We start from the raw sequence: 20,941 nt of genomic DNA on the forward strand, positions 1-20,941 counted from the left end.
CCAGAGAGCAGCACTGACACACGGCCAGAAAGTGGCCAGAGAACAGCCAGAAAGCTGCCAAAGAGCAGCCAGAGAATGACGCTGACACACGGCCAGAGAGCAGCCAATATGTGGCCAGAAAGCAACTAGGAAGCGGCCAGAGAGTGGCTGGAGAGCAGCACTTTTACATGACCAGAGAGTGGCCAGAGAGTGGCACTGACACAAGGCCAAAAGCAGCCAGAAGGAGAACTAGAAATCAACTAGAAAGCAGCTAGAGAGTGTGGCCAGAGAGCGGCCAGAAACTGGCAAGAGAGCAGTGCTTTGACATGACCAGAGAGTGGCCAGAAACTGGCAAGAGAGCGGTGCTTTGACATGACCAGAGAGTGGCCAGAGAGTGGCACTGACACAAGGCCAAAAGCAGCCAGAAACCTGCAGAAAGCGTTTCACACGACCAGAAAGCAAATAGAAAACAGCCAAAAAAAAGTGCAGAGAGTGGCCATAGAGCAGCACTTTGACATGACCAAAGAGTGGCCAGAGAGTGGCACTGACACAAGACCATAGAGCTGCCAGAAAGCAACTAGAAAGTGGCCAGAAAGAGGCCAGAGAGCGGTGCTTTCACATGGCCAGAGAGTGGCCAGAGAGTGGCACTGACACAAGACCATAGAGCTGCCAGAAAGCAACTAGAAAGTGGCCAGAAAGAGGCCAGAGAGCGGTGCTTTCACATGGCCAGAGAGTGGCACTGACACAAGACCATAGAGCTGCCAGAAAGCAACTAGAAAGTGGCCAGAAAGAGGCCAGAGAGCGGTGCTTTCACATGGCCAGAGAGTGGCCAGAGAGTGGCACTGACACAAGGCCATAGAGCTGCCAGAAAGCAACTAGAAAGTGGCCAGAAAGAGGCCAGAGAGCGGTGCTTTCACATGGCCAGAGAGTGGCCAGAGAGTGGCACTGACACAAGACCATAGAGCTGCCAGAAAGCAACTAGAAAGTGGCCAGAAAGCAGCCAGAAAGAGGCCAGAGAGCGGTGCTTTCACATGGCCAGTGAGTGGCCAGAAAGAGGCCAGAGAGCGGTGCTGTCACACAACCAGAGAGTGGCCAGAGAGTGGCATTTTCACACAGCTGAAGGGTGGCCAGAGATCAGCCAGAAAGCAACTTGAAAGAGGCCAGAGAGCAGCACTTTCACATGGCTGGAGAGTAGCCAGAGACCAGCCAGAGAGGTCATTGAGTGGCCAGAGAGCAGCACTGATGCACAGTCAGGAAGCAGCCAGAGAGCCACAGACAAATGAAGGAAAACTGAAGATTTGTCGTGAGAACAGTGAAGTTTTAAAGTTTGAGCAGGATCTGGCTTAAACAACAGAAAAGAAATCAAACATGGACAATAATACAGAATGAACTAAAGGAAGGAAAGTGAAGCTTTTTCTGCTGGTTAGAGGAGGACATCCCATCATATGATTCCTAACATCTCAGAAACTTAGGACGCTGAAGATCTGATGAGTTTAATCCAACTCTGAGTTTGTCCTGAAACACTGAAGGATCTTCCCTTCACTTAAAGCCTCCTGTTATTAAAACAAAATATTTCAACAGTTTTAATCAGAAAGAGTTAAAATCTGGAGTCTCTGTTCATGTGATAAAGTGTTTTTATTTTTCCTCCATCTGCTTTTTGTTCACCTCCACCTGCTGCTCTCACCGTGGGGATGTTAGAAACAGACAAAAACGTTTTTTCCTTCAGGAGTTTTTCTGATTCTGTCAGAGAGCATCAAGCTTTGTTAACATCTCTACCTACAGCTCAGGTTTTCAGTCCACTCTCAGAGGGACACGGCTCAGACCAGGAGCTCCTCCACCTCCATCCTCTGCTCCATCCTGATGGAGACGGAGCTGCTGGTTTGTTCACAGAGGAAAATCATTTCATGAGCTGCGCTGCCGTCTGCTGGACCACATGAACGCTGCAAGCTCCCAGTCTGTGTCTGCTGAGCTGTTAGATACTGATTTCACAGTCAGAGCGCAGGTTGGAAACACTGCTCCTCTCTCCTGATCCCCTCAGGCTGTGCCGCGTCCTCCACCTGGAGAAACGTGTTTTAAATCAGCTCTGATTGAATCTTTACTCAGTCTGATGGAGCCGCGCTGGGAGCTGGGAATCGATCTCTGTAAAGACACTTTTAACGACAGCGTGAGAAGATTTAATCCAACAGCTGAGTCTGTTTCACTGCCTGCAGTTACAGCTTCAGCCACAAGGGGGAGTGTTTGACCAGCTTACAGTCACAGCAGGTAAAGGACACCTGAGGTGAGGTGCAGACACACAAGGAGCTCTGCAGAAAGATGAATCATGAGTCCGTCATGGTGCAGGTTAGGATTCAGTCATCTGATGATAGATTCACCTCCTCAGCGTCTGAGCCACAGTCTGCTGCATCCAGATGTTGGTCTGTGCTCCTCAGGGTCTGTGCTCCTCAGGGTCAGGTCTGTGTGCTGCTGCTCCTCCTGCTGCTGCTGCTGCTGTGCACATGCAGCAAAGCGTTGATGATGCAGAGCGAGATGCAGATGTTTCTGATGTTTGCACAGACACATCAGGATGTTTTTCTGAAGCGTGCAGTGGTTAATGATCCCACGCTCTGTTTCCTCCACGCTCTGTCTCTGCCGTCCCTCCCCTCAGTCACATGACTCTGACCCCCCCTGAGGCTGGTTGGCATGGCGCTCTGTCAGCACGCTGTGACCTCTGCTCGCCGTCCTGTCCTGCAGCTCGGGACACATCTGACAGCAGAGTGGAGTCAATGGAGGGACGCGCCGGGGGACGGGGGGAGGTTAGCGTCAGGGGAGGAGGAGGAGCACAGATAGAGAATACAGAGCAGTGCATGCTGGGTATTAACCTCAAAGACTTTTCATTCCTACCTTTTAATCAGCACCAAACATCAGCTGTTATCTGACAGTCTGAGCTCCGTCATCTTCACATCGATGTTCAGTTTGTGTAACTCACAGGGTATCCGCAAAGTCTTAAAATGTCTTAAAATGTCTTAAGATTCTTGAAAAGTCGTAAAATTCTTAAAAAGTCTTAAAATGTCTTAAAAGTCTTCAAATATCTTAAAAGTCTTTTAATGTCTTAAAATGTCTGAAATACAATAATTGAATTTAAAGCCTTAAAAAGTCTCAAATTCTCTTAAAATCTCATAAAACTTCTTGAATACAATTCTGAAAGGTCTTAAAAATGTTTGATTCAGACTTGATGTGGTCTTCACATCGATATTCAGTTTGTGTAACTCACAGGGTATCCTCAAAGTCTTAAAATGTCTTAGAAGTCTTAAATGTCTTAAAAGTTTTAAAATGTCTTTAAAGTCTTAAAAAGTCTTAAAATGTCTTAAGTCTTAAAAAGTCTTTAAATGTTTTAGAAGTCTTAAAACTTCGTAAAGTCTTAAATTCTCTTAAAAAGTCTTAAAATGGCTTAAAAGTCTTTTAATGTCTTAAAAGTCTAAAAAGTCTTGAAATGTCTTAAAAAGTCTTAAAAATTTTAAGATGTTTTATATGTCTTAAAAGTCTAAAAATTTATTAAAAGTCTTAAAATGTCTTAAAAGTCTAAAAAGTCTTCAAATGTCTTGTATTAAATGTGTTAAAGTGTCTTAAATACAATAATTTGAATATGAGGCCTTAAAAAGTCTCAAATTCTCTCAAAATCTCATAAAAGTCTTGAATACGATTCTGAAAGGTCTTAAAAATGTTTAATTCAGACTTGATGTGGTTTAAATATCAAATGAGTGTGAAAGTAATGTTAAAAGAGGTCCCTGACTTAAAGCTCATGTAAGTAACTCTGTTTAAGTTGATTTTTAGCACCCCCTGTTGGACTAGGTGTCTTTTTTTTTCAGGTCTTTTTGCCGATCTGCTTCACAACAGGGAGGCTCATGGTGTTTTTATCCAATCCAATCCACTTTCTTTATTAAACACATTTTAAAAACAATAAAAAAAGTTAGCTTAGCTTTTAGCTCTTTCCAGGGTTTGATTTGATGTGAGCTACAGTGATCTGAGCGTCTCTGCCCGCAGCTCTCACCACCTCAGGATCCCTGCTGCCTTTGAGCAGCACTTGTAGATTTCTTCGTGCATGGATTTCTTCCTGAAAAGATGTTTTCTGCAGAAACGATCAGGCAGGAGACGTTTGATCCATGTGTGCATGTTGGGAATAGTTTTCCTCATAGTTTGATAAACTTTCAGGTTCTGCACCAGCTTTTTTATTTAGTGAAGATTTTTCAGAAAGCAGCTTTGAGAATCTTAAAGAGGAGCTTTGCAAACGTAACTCTGCATCATCAGCGTGCAGCTCTGTTTACGCTCCAGCTGCTAAATGACGCGCTCCATGATGCTCGTCCTGTCTGACCTCCAGCTGAGTCTGTTCATGAAGCTGACGCCGTCTTTAAAACGGTCTGAGCGTGTGCAGACTCCAGAGGAGACGTGCTCTGATGTGTTTCTGCACAGAAGTTTCTAGTCCCAGTCTCAGCGTGGCCTACTTCTGCTCCTCTCTGTGACCAATCACCTTCCTCTCTCTGTCTGTCTGTCGTTGCCAGGGCGACAGAGGAACCGTCTGGAGCCAATGGACACCATTTTCGTCAAGCAAGTGAAGGAGGGAGGCCCCGCCCACGGAGCTGGACTCTGTACAGGTACACAGATGTAGACGTAAAGGGGGCTCCTCTTACTCCCCCTGAGTGTGAGAGGAGCAGGAGGAGCAGAAACTCTAACTCCTCTCCTGGTGTCAGCTGTGTCAGCGTTAAAGCCCGGCTCGCGCTGCGTGTTACAGGAAATGCTAAGTGGTCTGGACAAACCCTGTAAACCGTCTCCTTTAATCTGCTCTGCCCCCCCTGGGACGAGGGAGCGCTCAGTTTTCCCACAGTTATCTCCTTTCTCCCCTAAACTCACCTTCCTGTCTCCTCCTGCTCCTCCTGTGAGATGCCATCTACAGAAAGCTTGAATGGGACCCTGCCTGTCTGACTCTGGGGGTCTTCACGTAAACATGAGCCGGTCTTGCTCTTTGATGGGGGTCGGTTTGTCTTGGAGCAGATCCTTCAGAGCCGTTTCCTCGCTCTGACCACATCGACCGGCTCCTGACCACTCTTTACTCAGAGCAGAGACCCAGAGGAGCAGGATTTATTTCAGGGACGCATCGATCCAACCGTCCAGATCAGCTGTGTTAGAGTAACAAACTTAAGTCTTTAAACAACGTGAAGAAGCTTTGCTGAACTCTGCTCTGAACTTTGTAAACTTAAAGAAACTTCAAACAGCTCAGGCTTTAAAATCTGTTTTTACTGTGAGAAGTGATGATTTTTTCTGTCATGATAAGTTTTGTTACGACACGTCCTGTAAAAATACACGTCACTACTTTTCAGTACTTCCCTCTACGACATGTGACAGTTTGACAGATAAGGGTTATATTACAAACATCATGTCACTATATGATACATTAAAACACTGAGTGGTATTAAGACCAGTCCAGGTCTGTAATCCGTCCTGTCGTTCCTCCAGGGGACCGGATCGTGAAGGTGAACGGAGAGAGCATCATCGGGAAGACCTACTCCCAGGTCATAGCCCTGATCCAGAACAGGTGAGCCCCCATCAGTCCACATCCAGTCTGAGATCTGGTCTTAAAGCAGACTGAGTCAGACCCTGGTCCTCCTCCCTGGTCTCCTCTCTGCCAAAAAACTCCTCCTCATGGTTCAGGACTTACAGCACTTTGAAGCAGCTGTTGAGAAACTTTCAGGGAAAAATGTTTTCAGGGAATTTTTCGTCATCGAGCAGCTCACGACTGACGTTCATCCACAGTTTGTTAAAGAGATTACAGAGAGGAGATTACAGAGAGGAGATTACAGAGAGGGGATTACAGAGAGGAGATTACAGAGAGGAGATTACAGAGAGGAGATTACAGAGAGGAGATTACAGAGAGGAGATTACAGAGAGGAGATTACAGAGAGGAGATTACAGAGAGGAGATTACAGAGAGGAGATTACAGGTTCAGATTAAATCAACACTCACTCTGAGCTCTGGGCTTAAACTCTTTTAACTCTAAGTTTAAACTCTTTTAACTGTGGATTTAAACTGTTACATCTGGGTTTAAACTCTTTTAAAATTCTATTTTTAAACTCTTTAACGTTGGGTTTTTGATCTTTTTAACTCTAGGATTAAACTGTTTTAAAACTTTGGGTTTAAACTCTTTTCAATGTGGGTTTAAGCTCTTTTAATTTGAAGTTTTAATTCTTTTAACTGTGGGTTTAAACTCTTAATAACTGGGTTTGAACTCTTTTTACTCTGGGTTATACCTCTTTTAAGTTTTGGTTTTAACTCTTCAAACTCTGTGTTTAAACTCTTTCTAACTCTGAGTTTTAAACCTTTTTACTCTGTGTTTGAAGTGTTTTAAAACTGGGTTTAGACTTTTAAGCTCTGAGTTTTACATCTTTAAACTCTGGGTTTTAAACTCTTTTAGCTTTTGGATTCAACTCTTTACTCTAGATTTGAACTTTTGTAATTCTGGACTTCATTTTTTTACACTTGCTTTTAACTCTTTTATCTTTGATTTAAAACTCTTTTTACTATGGGCTAAAAGTATTTAAACTTTTGTTTTTAACTCTGGGTTTCCTCTGACTAACTTTGGCTCTGTTTTTCTCTCAGTGACGCCGCTCTGGAGCTCTTGGTTTAAACGCTTTTATCTCTGGTTTTAAACTCTTTTAATTTCGTGTTTAAAATCTTTAATCTCTAGGTTTTAACTCTGCGTGTGGTCTCACCAACTGTTTTAAAAATCAGTGTTTAAACTCTTCCTAACTGGATTTAAACTCTTTTAAATCTGGTTTTTAACACTTTTAACTCTGGGTTTAAACTCTTTTAACTCTGGGTTTAAACTCTTTTAACTCTGGTTTTTAACACTTTTAACTCTGGGTTTAAACTCTTTTAACTCTGGTTTTTAACACTTTTAACTCCGGGTTTAAACTAATTTAACTCTGGGTTTAAACTCTTTTATCTCTGGTTTTTAACTCTGGCTCTGTTCCTCTCTTAGCGACGCCGATCTGAAGCTCTTGGTTAAACACTTTTAACTCTGTTTTTAAATGTGTTTTTTTTGCTCTAACTCTTGCTCCATTGCTCTCTCAGTGACGCTGCTCTGGAGGTCTGTGGTTAAAATCTTTTATCTATGGGTTTTAAACTCTTTTAACCCTGGCTTTATACCCTTTTATGTCTTGGTTTTAACTCTTGCTCTGTTTCTTCAGCGACGCCACTCCGGAGCTCTTGGTTTAAACTCTTTTATCTCTTGGTTTAAACTCTTTTATCTCTGGGTTTTAAACTCTTTTATCTCTGGTTTTATCTCTGTGTTTAAACTCTTTTACTCTGGTTTTATCTCTGTGTTTAAACCCTCTTATCTCTGGTTTTAACTCTGTCTCTGTTCCTCTCTCAGCGACGCCGCTCTGGAGCTGTGTGTTTAAACTCTTTTATCTCTGGGTTTTAACTCTTGCTCTGTTTCTTCAGCGACGCCGCTCTGGAGCTCTTGGTTTAAACTCTTTTATCTCTTGGTTTAAACCCTTTTATCTCTGGGTTTAAACTCTCTTATCTCTGGTTTTATCTCTGTGTTTAAACTCTTTTATCTCTGGTTTTATCTCTGTGTTTAAACCCTCTTATCTCTGGTTTTAACTCTGTCTCTGTTCCTCTCTCAGCGACGCCGCTCTGGAGCTGTGTGTTTAAACTCTTTTATCTCTGGGTTTTAACTCTTGCTCTGTTTCTTCAGCGACGCCACTCCGGAGCTCTTGGTTTAAACTCTTTTATCTCTTGGTTTAAACTCTTTTATCTCTGGGTTTTAAACTCTTTTATCTCTGGTTTTATCTCTGTGTTTAAACTCTTTTATCTCTGGTTTTATCTCTGTGTTTAAACCCTCTTATCTCTGGTTTTAACTCTGTCTCTGTTCCTCTCTCAGCGACGCCGCTCTGGAGCTGTGTGTTTAAACTCTTTTATCTCTGGGTTTTAACTCTTGCTCTGTTTCTTCAGCGACGCCACTCCGGAGCTCTTGGTTTAAACTCTTTTATCTCTTGGTTTAAACTCTTTTATCTCTGGGTTTTAAACTCTTTTATCTCTGGTTTTATCTCTGTGTTTAAACTCTTTTATCTCTGGTTTTATCTCTGTGTTTAAACCCTCTTATCTCTGGTTTTAACTCTGTCTCTGTTCCTCTCTCAGCGACGCCGCTCTGGAGCTGTGTGTGATGCCGAAGGATGAGGACATCCTGCAGCTGGTGAGCGTTCAGTCATCTGTAAATATTGAAATGTGCTGTGTTTGTTTATCCAGTCCTGAATCTGTCCAACAAATTGGATTAATAATCATTTACAGCTTTAACACCCGACCGTGTCAAAGGTTAGTCTGATTAGCGTTGGCGTTTCCTCCCAGCCGCTCCGTGACCACACATGACGCTCTGCGGGAACACGGACGTGGAAATGAAAGATTAAAGTTTCAAACCACTGAATCACGACATGTCTGAGCTTCCTGTCAGTGATGGTGACACCGGACTTTAATCAGAGCCAGGACGGTTAACATTGGCTAGGCTAAGCTAACGACTCCTGATGACAGCTCTGTGATCACAGTAACGCTGGTCCTCTCCTCCCTGAGATCTGATAATCTTAAGATTTGATGCTTGTTATGTTGAGACCTCATCTTTAAACCTCAGCGCTCTGTGGGGTAAACAGAAACCCTCAGGATGAGCCGAACTTCAGCCGATCTTCAGCCGATCCTGGACGTGTTGGGGTGGGAACACAGAGTGTGAAAGGCTGGACTGAGACTGAGTGAAAGCATGAAGTGTGAACGGCTGAATCAGACAGAGCTGAGGGTGAGAGATTTCAGATGTTTGCTGCTCCGTCGTTAAACCATTTCTTTCCTCCGCTCCTATCGTTTGCTCATGTCTGATCTCTGGATCTGCAGATTTCTCTGTGTGTGAGTGAAACGTGCTCCTGTTGGTCTGTGTTGGTCTGTTTGGAGTCTCTGAGCCCACTCACAGCAGAGGGAGTGAAGCTGCAGTCAGCTGACGCTCTCTGCGCTCAATGTTTACGCCACCGAGTGAGCAGGCGGGGGAGGGAGGAGGGAGGAGGGAGGGAGGGAGGGAGCAGCGATCAGGCTCTGAGCTCACCCTAAAAACCAAACATATGATTCAGAGAGAGGAGCAGGAGGCTGTCAGAGAGGAGGAGAGGCAGCGTGGGCCAGGAAATGCTCCTGGAAGCTGAGAGGGGGAGGGGAGGGACGACGGCGAGCAGGTGAGGGCGACGGAGTGTGTGTGTGTGTGTGTGTGTGTGAGGGAGTGTGTCTGTGTGTGTGTGTGTGTGTGTGTGTGAGGGAGTGTGATGATGGGTAAGCAGAGGAAACAGCTGTGGATGACGAGGCTCTGATCAGCTGATTGTGTTTTGTCTCCATCCTCCTCTGCTCACCTGTTTGTCTCCTATTTCCTGTTTCCTATCTCCTCTTTTTGCTTCCTCCTTCACTAACCTGGACCACAGTTCTCCAGGGACATCACCGCTCTGGTAAGAAGAGGACGTCTGTCTCTCCTCCACCTTTACTCTTTGTTTCTGACCCCCACCTCCTCCCTGTGTGTGTGTGTGTGTGTGTGTGTGTGTGTGTGTGTGTGTGTGTGTGTGTGTGTTTCCTGAGCAGCAGGTGAGGAAACAGTGCATGTCATCCATCAGCTGACCTCAGATCAGCGCTGCTTTCTGTTTATCACTCCACTTATGCAAATCCAGAGGGAGGGGGGGGGGGGCAGCTGCTCACCTGTGTGTGTGTGTGTGTGTGTGTGTGTGTGTGTGTGTGTGTGTGTGTGTGTGTGTGTGTGTGTGTGTGTGTGTGTGTGTGTGTGTGTGTAATCTGACACCTCAGGTAGAGAGCTGTGGATTAAAGTCCAGCAGCAGCACTCTCTCCCTTTCATTTTCTCAGAGGGAGCTGAAGGAGGAGCAGTGAGGAGCAGTGAGGAGCAGTGAGGAGCAGTGAGGAGCTCAGAGGGTTTGAGGGTTTTGGTTTTTGGGGTTTTTCGGGGGTTTTGGAGTCTTAGAGAGTCCAGCATGCTGACAGAGGGGCTGTTAGCCGCCAAACGCCGGCAGAGGCGTCCCCCGTTCCCCCTCTCCTCCTGCCTCAGGTCACACTCCCCGGGACCAAAGGTGGGTAATCCTGAGCTTAATCCTCAGTCCTGGCTCTGCGGGTCCGTTCTGGACTTTCTGCATTCTCCTCCTGCTTACTCCCCGCTCCTCTGGCTCCTCTGCTCCCATTGTTTCAGCTCCTTTGTCTCGCTGCGTGCTGGAGAGATTGAGAAACTGTGAACACACACACAGCTGTTTGATTTGCAGCGCGAGGCTACTTTTAGCAGCGGCTGTTTTATTTTTAAAGACGAGCTGGATCCAGGTCTCTGAGGGGACCCAGGACCCATGTTTGTCTTCCTGATAATCTCATCAGCGCTCACAGAGACCCCCGTCAATAAACCTCTGTCAGGGAGAGGCTGCTGCTGCTGCAGGCGTGAAGAGAGACACAGGCAGGGTGCAGATATGATCTGTCAGAGAGCAGGTTCAGAGAAATCCCTGATCCCTGAGAGACTCTGAGAGACTCTGAGAGACTCTGAGGGACTCTGAGAGACTCTGAGAGACTCTGAGAGACTCTGAGAGACTCTGAGAGACTCTGAGGGACTCTGAGAGACTCTGAGAGACTCTGAGAGACTCTGAGGGACTCTGAGAGACTCTGATGGGTGTGAGGTCTTCCTGGGGCCCTGTTTGAGCGCTCTGCTTCTCTCAGTGACATCACTTCCTGTGATCTCTTGCAGGCGTACTCCCAGGACGCATACCTCAAAGGAAACGAGGCGTACAGCGGAAATGCCCAGAACATCCCCGAGCCGCCCCCCATCTGCTACCCTCGGATAGAAGTGAAGGCGTCGGGCATGGCTCAGGCCTCAGACCCGGTCCCTGAGACCCCCAGGGGGGCGGCTCAGGGCCCGGGACGGCGAGGAGGGGCCACAGAGAAGAGCTACCGCGTGGAGATCCCGGTCCCGCCGTCTCCCCCGCCCCAGCAGACGGTGGTCTGTGTCTGCAGCGAGAGCGCCAGGACGGGGGCCACGTCCCCGGATCCAGTGGACAGGGGGTCTCGTTTGGCTCGGGCCGGTCCCAGCCACAGGACTGAGGAGAACCGGTTCAGCTCTGATCCAGGATCAGCTCGACCCCGGCCCCTCATCCCCTCGGTCCCTGGGGGGGCACAGCTGCAGTACCCGTCCCCCCGCTCCACAGAAACCTACTCACCCCCAAGTTCCAGACCGGGTCCAGCCTTTCCCGACACCTTGTCCCCGCCTGTACGAGCCCCCCTCACCCCGGTCTCCGCAGAGACCTTCTCCACCGCCGTGTCCCCGAGCGCCAACCACTACTCGCCCTCCCCGACGGCGCCCTCCACCTCCCCGCACCAGAACATCGACTGGAAGAACTACACCACCTACAAGGACTACATCGACTCCAAGAGGCTGCACACGTACGGCTGCCGGACCATCCAGGAGCGCCTGGACAGCCTGCGCGCGGCGTCCAGCGCCTCCTCGGCGTACGCCCAGCAGCGCCAGCCCCCTCCCCTCAGCACCAGCCCACGCGGCGCTCTGGGCTTCCAGGGCCGGCGGAGGAGCACCTCCAACGACAGCAGGGGGGACCCGGGGTCTGGGGTGACCCCTCTACGCAGCGCCTCCCAGGAGAGACTGGGAGGAGGACCAGAGAGGAGCGCCCCCAGCAGGAACTGGCCTCGGAGCGCGTCTGAGGATGCTCTGCCCTTCTCCAGTCCCACAGGGGTCCCTAAAACTCGAGCCCGGTCCTGGGACTACCTGGGGTATCAGCCTGCAGAGCCAGGTGGATCGGTCTCAGGGGGGTTGGAGGACAGGCTGAGGGGGGAGGAGGGCAGAGGGAGCAGGTCTGGACCAGGCCTCAGGGCTCTGCCTCTTCTGAACAGGAGTCTCCCTGGAAAGGACTCAGAGGGTCTGAGAAGCGGACCCTCAGCTCCTGTGTTTACTAAAGGTACGACAGAGTCCGTCCTCCCGTCCAGGACCGAGACCCTGATCCTCAGACCGTCCCGCCTGCCTGTGAAGAACTCCCTCTCAGACCTCCCTCCTGCCTTATCCTCCACTAAGACCAAGGACCCCCTCAAAGACCAAAGACCCAGCACCCTGAGCAACCACCTGAGCTACTCGTCCCCCCTGCACCTTCAGCTCAGGGTCCGGGCCGACAGTCTGAAGACGGAGAGCAGGTCTGAGTCTGGGCTAGCAGCCAGGTCCTCGTCCTGTTCCGGTCCGTCGTCTAAACTCCCCGTTCAGAGACAAACCTCAGCCGCCCCCCCTCCCTCTAACGGGGCCGTGACCCTGAAGCCCAAAGCCGGCGCCCCTGTCCGGACTAATGGGGGCCCCTCAGAGGGCGTAGAGGGACTGGATGCTACGGTAGTGGTCTTGAGGAGGGACAAAAACTCTGGCGCTCCTCACGTCCGCCCTCCGTCCTACGTGCTGGCTGTTAACGACACCCAGAGAGGAGCGGGTCACAGGGCGCCCCCGCTGGTGAAGGCCGGCTCTGCAGACGCAGCGATGTGCTGGATGTCCAACGACAGCTGCAGGGACGTTCACGTGAGGCGGCTCGGAGACAGCAGTCGACAGAAGTCTGGATCCAACAACCTGGACGACTCTCTGGACTCGATCCCCTTCATAGGTAAGACCCACACCCCCTGAGGGGGTCTGAGCTTAAACTTTACCCACACACACAGTGACTGCTGCAGGAACATGACTGACACCACCTGATGGAGCTGGTCTGGACTGAGCTCAGATTAGGATTAATTCAGAGGACAGACTTTTCCTCCAGCGCTGATTTACAGTATCAAACTGGTTTAGACGGTGCACTGCAAAGAAATTACTGTAGATTTATGAAGAAATTTCAACAGTAAAATCCTGTTTTTACAGCACTGTCAAAAATGTTACCGTAAAATTACAGTAAAATCCTGCCAACCCTGCTGCCAGTGTTTAACTGTTATTTTACAGAAAAGTAACTTTAATTGTGATGGTGTTTAGTAACCGTGAGTGAGGAGGAAACACAGTGGATATGAGACCCTGCTGTACATTAAGATGTTACACTGTAGGGGGCACAGACTGTCTGTGTTCCCCATGACACAGACTGACTGTTTGTGCTCCACATGGCACTAGTTGGCTGTCTGTGCTCCACATGGCTCTAATTGTGTGTTTGTGCACCACATGCCACCTACCAGTTGTCTTTCCTCAACATGACATTAATTAGCTCTCTGTGCTCCACATGGCACTGATCAGTTGTCCTTGCTTCACATAGCACTAATTGGCTGTCTGTGCTCAACATGACATTAATTTGCTGTGTGTGTTCCACATGATACTGACCAGCTGTGTGTGCTCCACATGGCATTAACTGGCTGTCTGTGCTTCACATGGCATTAACTGGCTGTCTGTGCTTCACATGGCTTTAACTGGCTGTCTGTGCTTCACATGGCATTAACTGGCTGTCTGTGCTCCACATGGCATTAACTGGCTGTCTGTGCTTCACATGGCATTAACTGGCTATCTGTGCTTCACATGGCATTAACTGGCTGTCTGTGCTTCACATGGCATTAACTGGCTGTCTGTGTTCCCCATGACACAGACTGGCTGTCTGTGCTCCACGTGGCACCAATTTGCTGTCTGTGCTTTACATGACACAGACTGGCTGTCTGTTCTCCACGTGGCACCAATTTGCTGTCTGTGCTTCACATGACACTGACTGGCTGTCTGTGCTCCACATGGCACTTATTTACTGTCTGTGCTTCACATGGCACTTACGGACTATCTGTGCTCCACATGGCACTGACCAGGTGTCTGTGCTCCACATAGCATGTTCTAATGTAGCCAATGACTTGTTACTGTGTTTTTATTTGTTATGTAAATAATGAGATGTGTATGAGGACGGACAGCTGGTCCATGCCATGTGTGGCACAGACAGTCTGTGCCCCCTCAGTGTTCAGCAGGGTCTCATATCCACTGTGTTCCTCCTCACTCACGGTTACAAACACCATCACATCAAAAATGACCTTTCTTTTTAAGACTGGCAGTGACTTTTTTTACAGTGTAGTTTGGTTTCCCTCTGAACTTTAGTAAACGCTGCAGGAACTTTTGGACTGTTCTTGGGGGAAAGTCCCTCTGAAGGAGAACTCAGCTCTGCATTCCTACAGCCTGACTCATTTTTCTAGGAGAGAAAAAAACAGTTTGAGGGAAAAACTTGTTTAAACTCCACAGTTTGTGAGGGCGCTCTGCTCTGAAACTCGTCTCAGGGTTTGGAGTGATCCCCGTCTCTCTGCACGATGGATGCTAACGACAGGCGGTGTTATTTTTGAAGGGTGGATCATTCCCGTGTTAGATGTGTTTCTACCTCCAGGACAGAGCTGAGCTGCTGCAGAGAGGGCGTGTTTCTCTCAGTTTAGGCTGTTTTATATTTAGCACGTCGGGGGCAGCTATGCACGATGCTATTCTCTGCTGCAAGGTGCAACTGCTGGGATTGTTCTGCAGACTCTTCATTCCCTCTGTTTTAATCTAAGATAACTCTCTGCTCTCTGCTCCGACCAAATTACAAGACGTCCCCGCCCTGAGGCCGACCTCAGCGCAGGAAGTCGTGGCATTCATTCACAAAAATGCATGAAAATCAGGCTGAAGCTTCTCTGCCCTACTTCTCTCACCACAAGGAAAGTTAGTGTCCTCACTTCGTCGCTGTCAGAGTTTATGGCTCTGTCACCAGGAGCAGGAAAAACCCTGATACATCATTTATTTCCTCATGGAGTCTGTGACGTGTCAGACATGTCAGGCGTGTGGTGTCCACAGCAGGAAGTGATCAGAGGTGTTTAATCTTAGTTTTCAACACAATACGCACAGAGCCAGGTGGGGTTATATGACAGCGTGACACTGTAGGAAGCATGACGTCTTCATGACAGCCTGAGGCGCCTGAGTAAAACACACACACACACACACACACAGCTCAGGGTCATGTGTCAGCGTCAAACAGGACGTGACATAACAGAGGATTCAGAGCGTTCCTGAAATTACAGCAACGCTCCGAACTGACGCTTATTCAGGGACTTAAATTCATCCATGAGACAGAAATCCTAACAGCTCCAACATCCAATCTTTAATGTTTTGTCACAAACTTTCCCTCTGACATAATCCAGCAGTTCAAACTTGACCTCGTAACCTCGCTGGCGCTCAGGTTAGTGAGTCATCAGCAGCCAATCAGAGCAGCTCTGGAGGTGCCTCAGGGCAGGGGTCTGTTACATCAGCTCCATCAGCGTCTCTGTTTGCTCCAACTCTGCTCAGCGTCAGGTGGAGATCAGGTGGAGAGCAGGTGGAGATCTGGTGGAGAGCAGGTGGAGATCAGGTGGAGAGCAGGTGGAGATCAGGTGGAGAGCAGGTGGAGATCTGGTGGAGAGCAGGTGGAGATCAGGTGGAGATCTGGTGGAGAGCAGGTGGAGAGCAGGTGGAGTTTAGGTGGAGAGCAGGTGGAGATCAGGTGGAGAGCAGGTGGAGATCAGGTGGAGAGCAGGTGGAGATCAGGTGGAGATCAGGTGGAGAGCAGGTGGAGATCAGGTGGAGATCAGGTGGAGAGCAGGTGGAGAGCAGGTGGAGTTTAGGTGGAGATCAGGTGGAGTTTAGGTGGAGATCAGGTGGAGATCTCAGGAGCAAAGACGAGCCGACCTGAGAGCAGCTGTTGCTCTCTGACCGCGATCGAAGCTCAGCCGAAAGAAAAAGACTCAAAGTGGAGAAAAACACTCACAGAGAAAAAAAGGGCAGGAAGTAAAATTACCTGAAACAAGCTTAGCTTAGTTAGCTTAGCTTAGCTTAGCATAGCTTAGCATAAAGACCAGGAGCAGAGAGAAACATTGAGCCTGGCTCTGACGTCCTGAAGAGGAAACTGTAACTGACCACCGGTCTTTATGCTCCAGGTTCCCAGGAGCTGGGCTGGTTTTTAGAGATAAACTGAAGCGAGCGTCCTGTGTCATCGGAAACGTTTAAGGTTTTCAACAGGATCAGATGTTTTATATCAAAGTTAGAGATTTACATCAGAGCAAAGCTGGAGGTTTGAATCAGTCAGGTCTTTCTCTGCTCAGGTTTGTTCAGATGTATCATTGTTCACAGTGACAGGAAAAATATTTAGCTTTAAACATATCTACAGATGAAATCAAGAATTCACTTCTTCTGCTCTTTATTTGTTTTCATGAGAAACTGAAGTGTGTGTTTCAGCTCCATCCACTGGAATAACTGAAACCTTGTTAAGTGTTTTTGTCTGATTTTCAGTAGAAAATGTTTTTTTAGGCTCAATATGAGCAACATTCACCTGACCTCGGGAAGGGAACCTTTCACATCTGAAATAATAATAATAATTGTATTATTTGTATAGCACTTTTAAAAACATAGTTTACAAAGTGCTTTGACAAGCATTCAGCACAAAATAATAAAACACAAACAAACAATGAGCACAATAAAGTCAAAACAAAAAGCACAGCTTAAATCAAGACTAACAGAGAGAGACAGTGTAAAGACATGAGGTGAAAAGGTCCTTTCCATAATTTATAGTACTTTATAGGAACCCAGACAATACAAGAACCATGCAGCCTAAAAAGAGAACATGAGGACCAAACATAAAAAACATAAAATCAGCAAGAATAGGAAACACAATAAAAAAGGGATGAAAGCAGAAATCAGGTCAGAAAATATAAAAAGATGAAACGAACAGTGATGATAAAATTACAAAATCATAAAAAATAAGTGGCGATGATAAAATACAGTAATAAACATGAACAAGAGTTAAGGCAATTAAAAAGGTCTAAAAATTATCTATAAAAGAGTTTAAGAAGGTGAACCATTAAAAAGTTAAATTCATAATTAATAGCACATAATAGTATTAATAAATTAACGAAAAGGAGAAAAAGAAGGTTAAGGAAAAACAAACGGTAAAACAAAATAAGATAGAGATAAAAGACATTAAAAGATGGTAAAAGGCGGTAATAGACAGCATCACATAAAGGCAAGTCTGTAAAAGTGAGTCTTAAAAAGGGACTTAAAAGTATTTTTTTGTGTTTATTTGGTAAAAAAGATCAATTGGTTTAGTAATAAAACATTAGTTTTTTCAATTTAACATATTTATCCTTCAATATATAACATTGTAATGTTTATACCCAGTATGTAAAATCTCCTACTCTTCCACTTCCACTTCCACTCCCTCACAGTCACAACGACGCATTTAAGCCGCGTTTCCACCAGGCAGACCGGTTCGGTTCGTCTCGGTACGGCACACATTTTGTGGCGTTTCCACTGACTCATCCCGGGACAGATCCCCAGATAACTGGGACGAGCCGTCCTACTTTTTTGGACCCTTTCGTATGGGTGCCAGACTGAACCAATCCGCTCCGTGAAGGTGGAGCTACAACACTGGAGACTGTTGATTGGTTAAAAGAATCATCACTTCCTGTGTGACAGCAGCTGTATTTCTCCTGGCGGCTCACAGACTTCTCTAAAACAAAGCTTGATTGTTCTTTGTATCAAAGAGCTTCATGACTGAATTACTGTAGAAAGTAAAAAAAATCTGCCAATGGAAGAGGAGAAAAGTTTCTTGTATTCAGACATTTTTCTAGCTTTAAGCTAATTTTTGAGCTAATTTCTCTCGTTCCATCAGGAAAAGTTTTTTTTACTTGTTACAGTGAATCAGACCTCATTTAGTCTTGAAATAACTCAAAATCAGACATTTTTCTGGACTGGTCAGGTGAATGTGGCTCATATTGAGTCTAAAGAGACAGTTTTTAATTAAAATTAGAGAAAAACACTTGGTAAGATTTCAGTTTTTGCTGTCCAGGTGTGATGAATCCTGAAGCTGACTCTCTTCCTTCAGTTTGTGTTCATCTCTCTCGTCTCGCTGACTTTGCGTATCAGATGTTATGACGGCGTCCCAGCTGCCGTGATGATGATGTAACGTTGGCTGACTGTGTGTGTGTACTTAAAAGGAAAGGTGTGTGTGTGTGTGTATCTTATCAGAGCTCGCCCTGACGGCCTGTGTCTGCCTGGTGCGGTCTTATCTCAGCGTTTTATGGCTTCAGTGTTTCTCCACGTGGAGCTGAATCGCTCTGTGTTTGGATCATTTACATCAGAGACTTCAGCTCAGGACAAACACGCTCTAATATTCACATCTCTGAGCGGTTGCTGCCACTTTGGCTCCACAGATAAGGTTTTCAGATTAACTGCTTTAAATTCTTTTTCATATTAACTCTGCTTTTGTTCCAGACAGAGGCGGACAAAGAGAGGGTTGTTGTTTCCAGACAGAATGAGCCCCGTGAGTCTCTGAGTGACGGTTTTATGGCTCATTGATACTCTCTGCGTTTTCTGATGGTCACTTTAAAAAGGGAGGAGTGTCAGAGAGATAATACTGACATTATTTCATCCTTACACACTTTAATTACACACTCTTAGGCTCAATCCCAAACCACCCCCTACACACTACCCCTTCGCTACCGAGTGTCACTTCAAATGAAGTCACACTCCCGGCTGTGGAGGGCACTTTAATTGAAGGGGGAGGGTATACATATTACCGGCAGGAATGGGATGCCCTCTTCACTTCACCGGAACACGGAAAACCTCGTCGCCATGGAAACAGAAAGACGCTCCCCGTGTACGGATGTTACGCTGAGGCACAGATTGCGAGTCGCTATATTGCTGTTTAGGGTTGATAAGAGCTGTATGTTTCCAAAATACACTTAGATTGACACAGAGATAACAGTGAAACACGTGGATTTGATTGGGATAGTGCAGATACCTGCTCCCATGCCTACTGTGTGTGAAATGAGAATCATTCCCTGTTTGGAGCCGCACCATCCGTCTCGTTTTTTCTTCCTCTTTACAACCATAAAGTCAGAAGCCGTTACAATGACAGAGGAGCGATATTATAGCCTACTTTTAACAATTTGAAGTGATCACGTCTTTCAATGCTATCACCATCTGACATTTCCAATTGAACAAATGAATTAATACTGCAAACTGCTCACATTTTAGGTGACAGGGCTTCATGATCAAATCAAACGTCAGCATAGAGTAAGATCTGCTTGTTTCGTTTAATCTTTCTAAACCACGCTTCTTGTGAGTTTCTGTTAGTGTGATAGAGGTGTGGGGAACATATTTTACACATGTGGCACTTTTGTTGTTTCCCCCACCATTTCGCTGTTGCACTTCCTGTCAAAGTGTGGATCGATACAGGCTCGCTGTTTAAGGGCTGAACAGTCCACTCCCCCTCCGCACTACATGGTTTGGGACGGCCCTTAATGTGGCGGACCCTCCGCGAGAACGCGCAAACGGAGGGTTAGTGTGTAGGGAGAGTGTGTAGGGGGCGGTTTGGGATTGGGCCTTACTCTTCAGTACGTTTTTTTGGAACCCTACTCCGCCTAAAAATTTTCTCAGATTTTCACCGATCAAAGTGTAAAATGTTCAGACTGATCAGGAGAAAGATTCCTGTACTTTTCAAATGTCTAACTCTTGTACTTTTTGAAATATTTTGCGTTCTCCATTTTTATTTTGCCCATTGAAATGAATTGATGTGATCTGTCACTATGAAAACCCCACATCTGATGATGTCATAAGAGGTTAGAGTTTGGAACAGAGTTTTAAAATAGAACTGATTCTAGAATTTAGCTCTGCTCCCCATCACCATGGAAACCACACAGCTGATGATGTCATATCTGAGGTTATAGATAGGGCTGGTATGGTTAGGGTTAGGGCTCAGCATTTTCAACATCCATTACAGTTGCTGTGACCTCCTGAACTCCCGTTTCTCCTGGTGGCAGTAAACGAACATTGATGAGTCTGTTTCCTGTAACACAGGCGTGTTTGTGAACTCGTTGCTGAACCAAAGTTCTGTTTCCTGTGTCTCTGTGTCTCTGTTCCTGAACTCCTCTGTCTGTGTCTTCAGATGAACCGTCCAGTCCCAGCATGGACCTTGACAGCTCACACCTCCCCGCCTGTTCGGTTTTATCCGGGGCGCCCATCATCACCACCATCCCTCCCAGCCCCACCTCACCGTCACCTTTCATCCGCCGTCAGCTGTCACATGATCAAGGTGGGTTCACGCCAGAGCTGCTTTGTTATTATATTATATAATCTCAAAGTAATGACTGTTTAACATTTTCTCTTTTTAGACTCTCTGCGTCTCACAATTATTGAGTCAGATTCTGGTACCAAGTCAGAGCGCTCCAAGTCGTACGACGAAGGCCTGGATAACTATCGAGAGGAAAGCAGAGGGTGGGTTTCAATGATGACACCTGTTTCCTCCACCTGTAAACTCTGTCATCAGTGTATCTGATCAGTCTGTGACGTCTTTAAGGCGTTGGTTATCGTCCACTTCCTGTTCTGATATCACTGAAACTCGTCTGTCTCTCCTCTGCAGGAGGTCTTTGATCCCCGGGCTGAAAGGTCTCAGGAAGGTGAGTCTGATCCTGGTTTTCATCAGAGGTTAGTGTTTGCTGGGCTCACCTGAGTTCACCTGGGTCCACCTGAGTTTCCTGGTTGGAGGTTTATGGGTTTATGAGCTCACACCCTGCAGATAAAAGGCCTTCCAGAGAAATGTGATGATGTTATGGAAACAGAGGGGGAAGGCTATAAACGTGACACTCAGACGGTCAATCATTGACTCCGGGTGGAGGAATCTACATCAGTAACTTATCAAAGGTTGGATTTATAGTTTACCTGAGAGCAGACTGAAAATGATCAGACATCACTGAGTTTTCTCCTTTAAAGAAACCAAACTAACCAGCTGTATTTGACAGGGGTCAACAGTATTTAACTGTTATTTTACAGTGACATTTTTTACAGTGTAGCCTTCAGACATTGAGGTGGGGCTGTGACGCAGCATAAAAAAACATAACATGTATTCATATATATTTATGAATAAAAACCTGACTGTGTTCCAGCCCCTCA

General features: G+C 46.6%; 1 protein-coding gene across 6 annotated transcripts in view; it reads left to right on the forward strand.

Moving 5' to 3' along the window:
* arhgap21a (Rho GTPase activating protein 21a) overlaps window positions 1–20,941 on the forward strand; it is a 97,156-nt gene that overhangs the window by 63,172 nt on the left and 13,043 nt on the right. For 3 of the 6 annotated variants that reach the window (XM_074693043.1, XM_074693042.1, XM_074693040.1), the window contains 8 exons: window positions 4,515–4,607; window positions 5,467–5,545; window positions 8,152–8,206; window positions 9,456–9,479; window positions 10,760–12,656; window positions 19,938–20,084; window positions 20,164–20,266; window positions 20,412–20,448. In XM_074693043.1, coding sequence (XP_074549144.1) covers window positions 4,515–4,607; window positions 5,467–5,545; window positions 8,152–8,206; window positions 9,456–9,479; window positions 10,760–12,656; window positions 19,938–20,084; window positions 20,164–20,266; window positions 20,412–20,448 — 2,435 coding nt within the window. Of the gene's footprint in view, window positions 1–4,514; window positions 4,608–5,466; window positions 5,546–8,151; window positions 8,207–9,086; window positions 9,216–9,455; window positions 9,480–10,759; window positions 12,657–19,937; window positions 20,085–20,163; window positions 20,267–20,411; window positions 20,449–20,941 lie in introns of those variants that run through there. The other 3 variants (XM_074693041.1, XM_074693044.1, XM_074693045.1) reach the window with 3 other exon arrangements.

The sequence above is a fragment of the Halichoeres trimaculatus genome, unplaced genomic scaffold (genome assembly GCF_033239565.1).
Source record: "Halichoeres trimaculatus isolate MK-OKI-2021-1 unplaced genomic scaffold, fHalTri1.1 fHalTri1_scaffold_18, whole genome shotgun sequence".
NCBI lineage: Eukaryota > Metazoa > Chordata > Actinopteri > Labriformes > Labridae > Halichoeres > Halichoeres trimaculatus.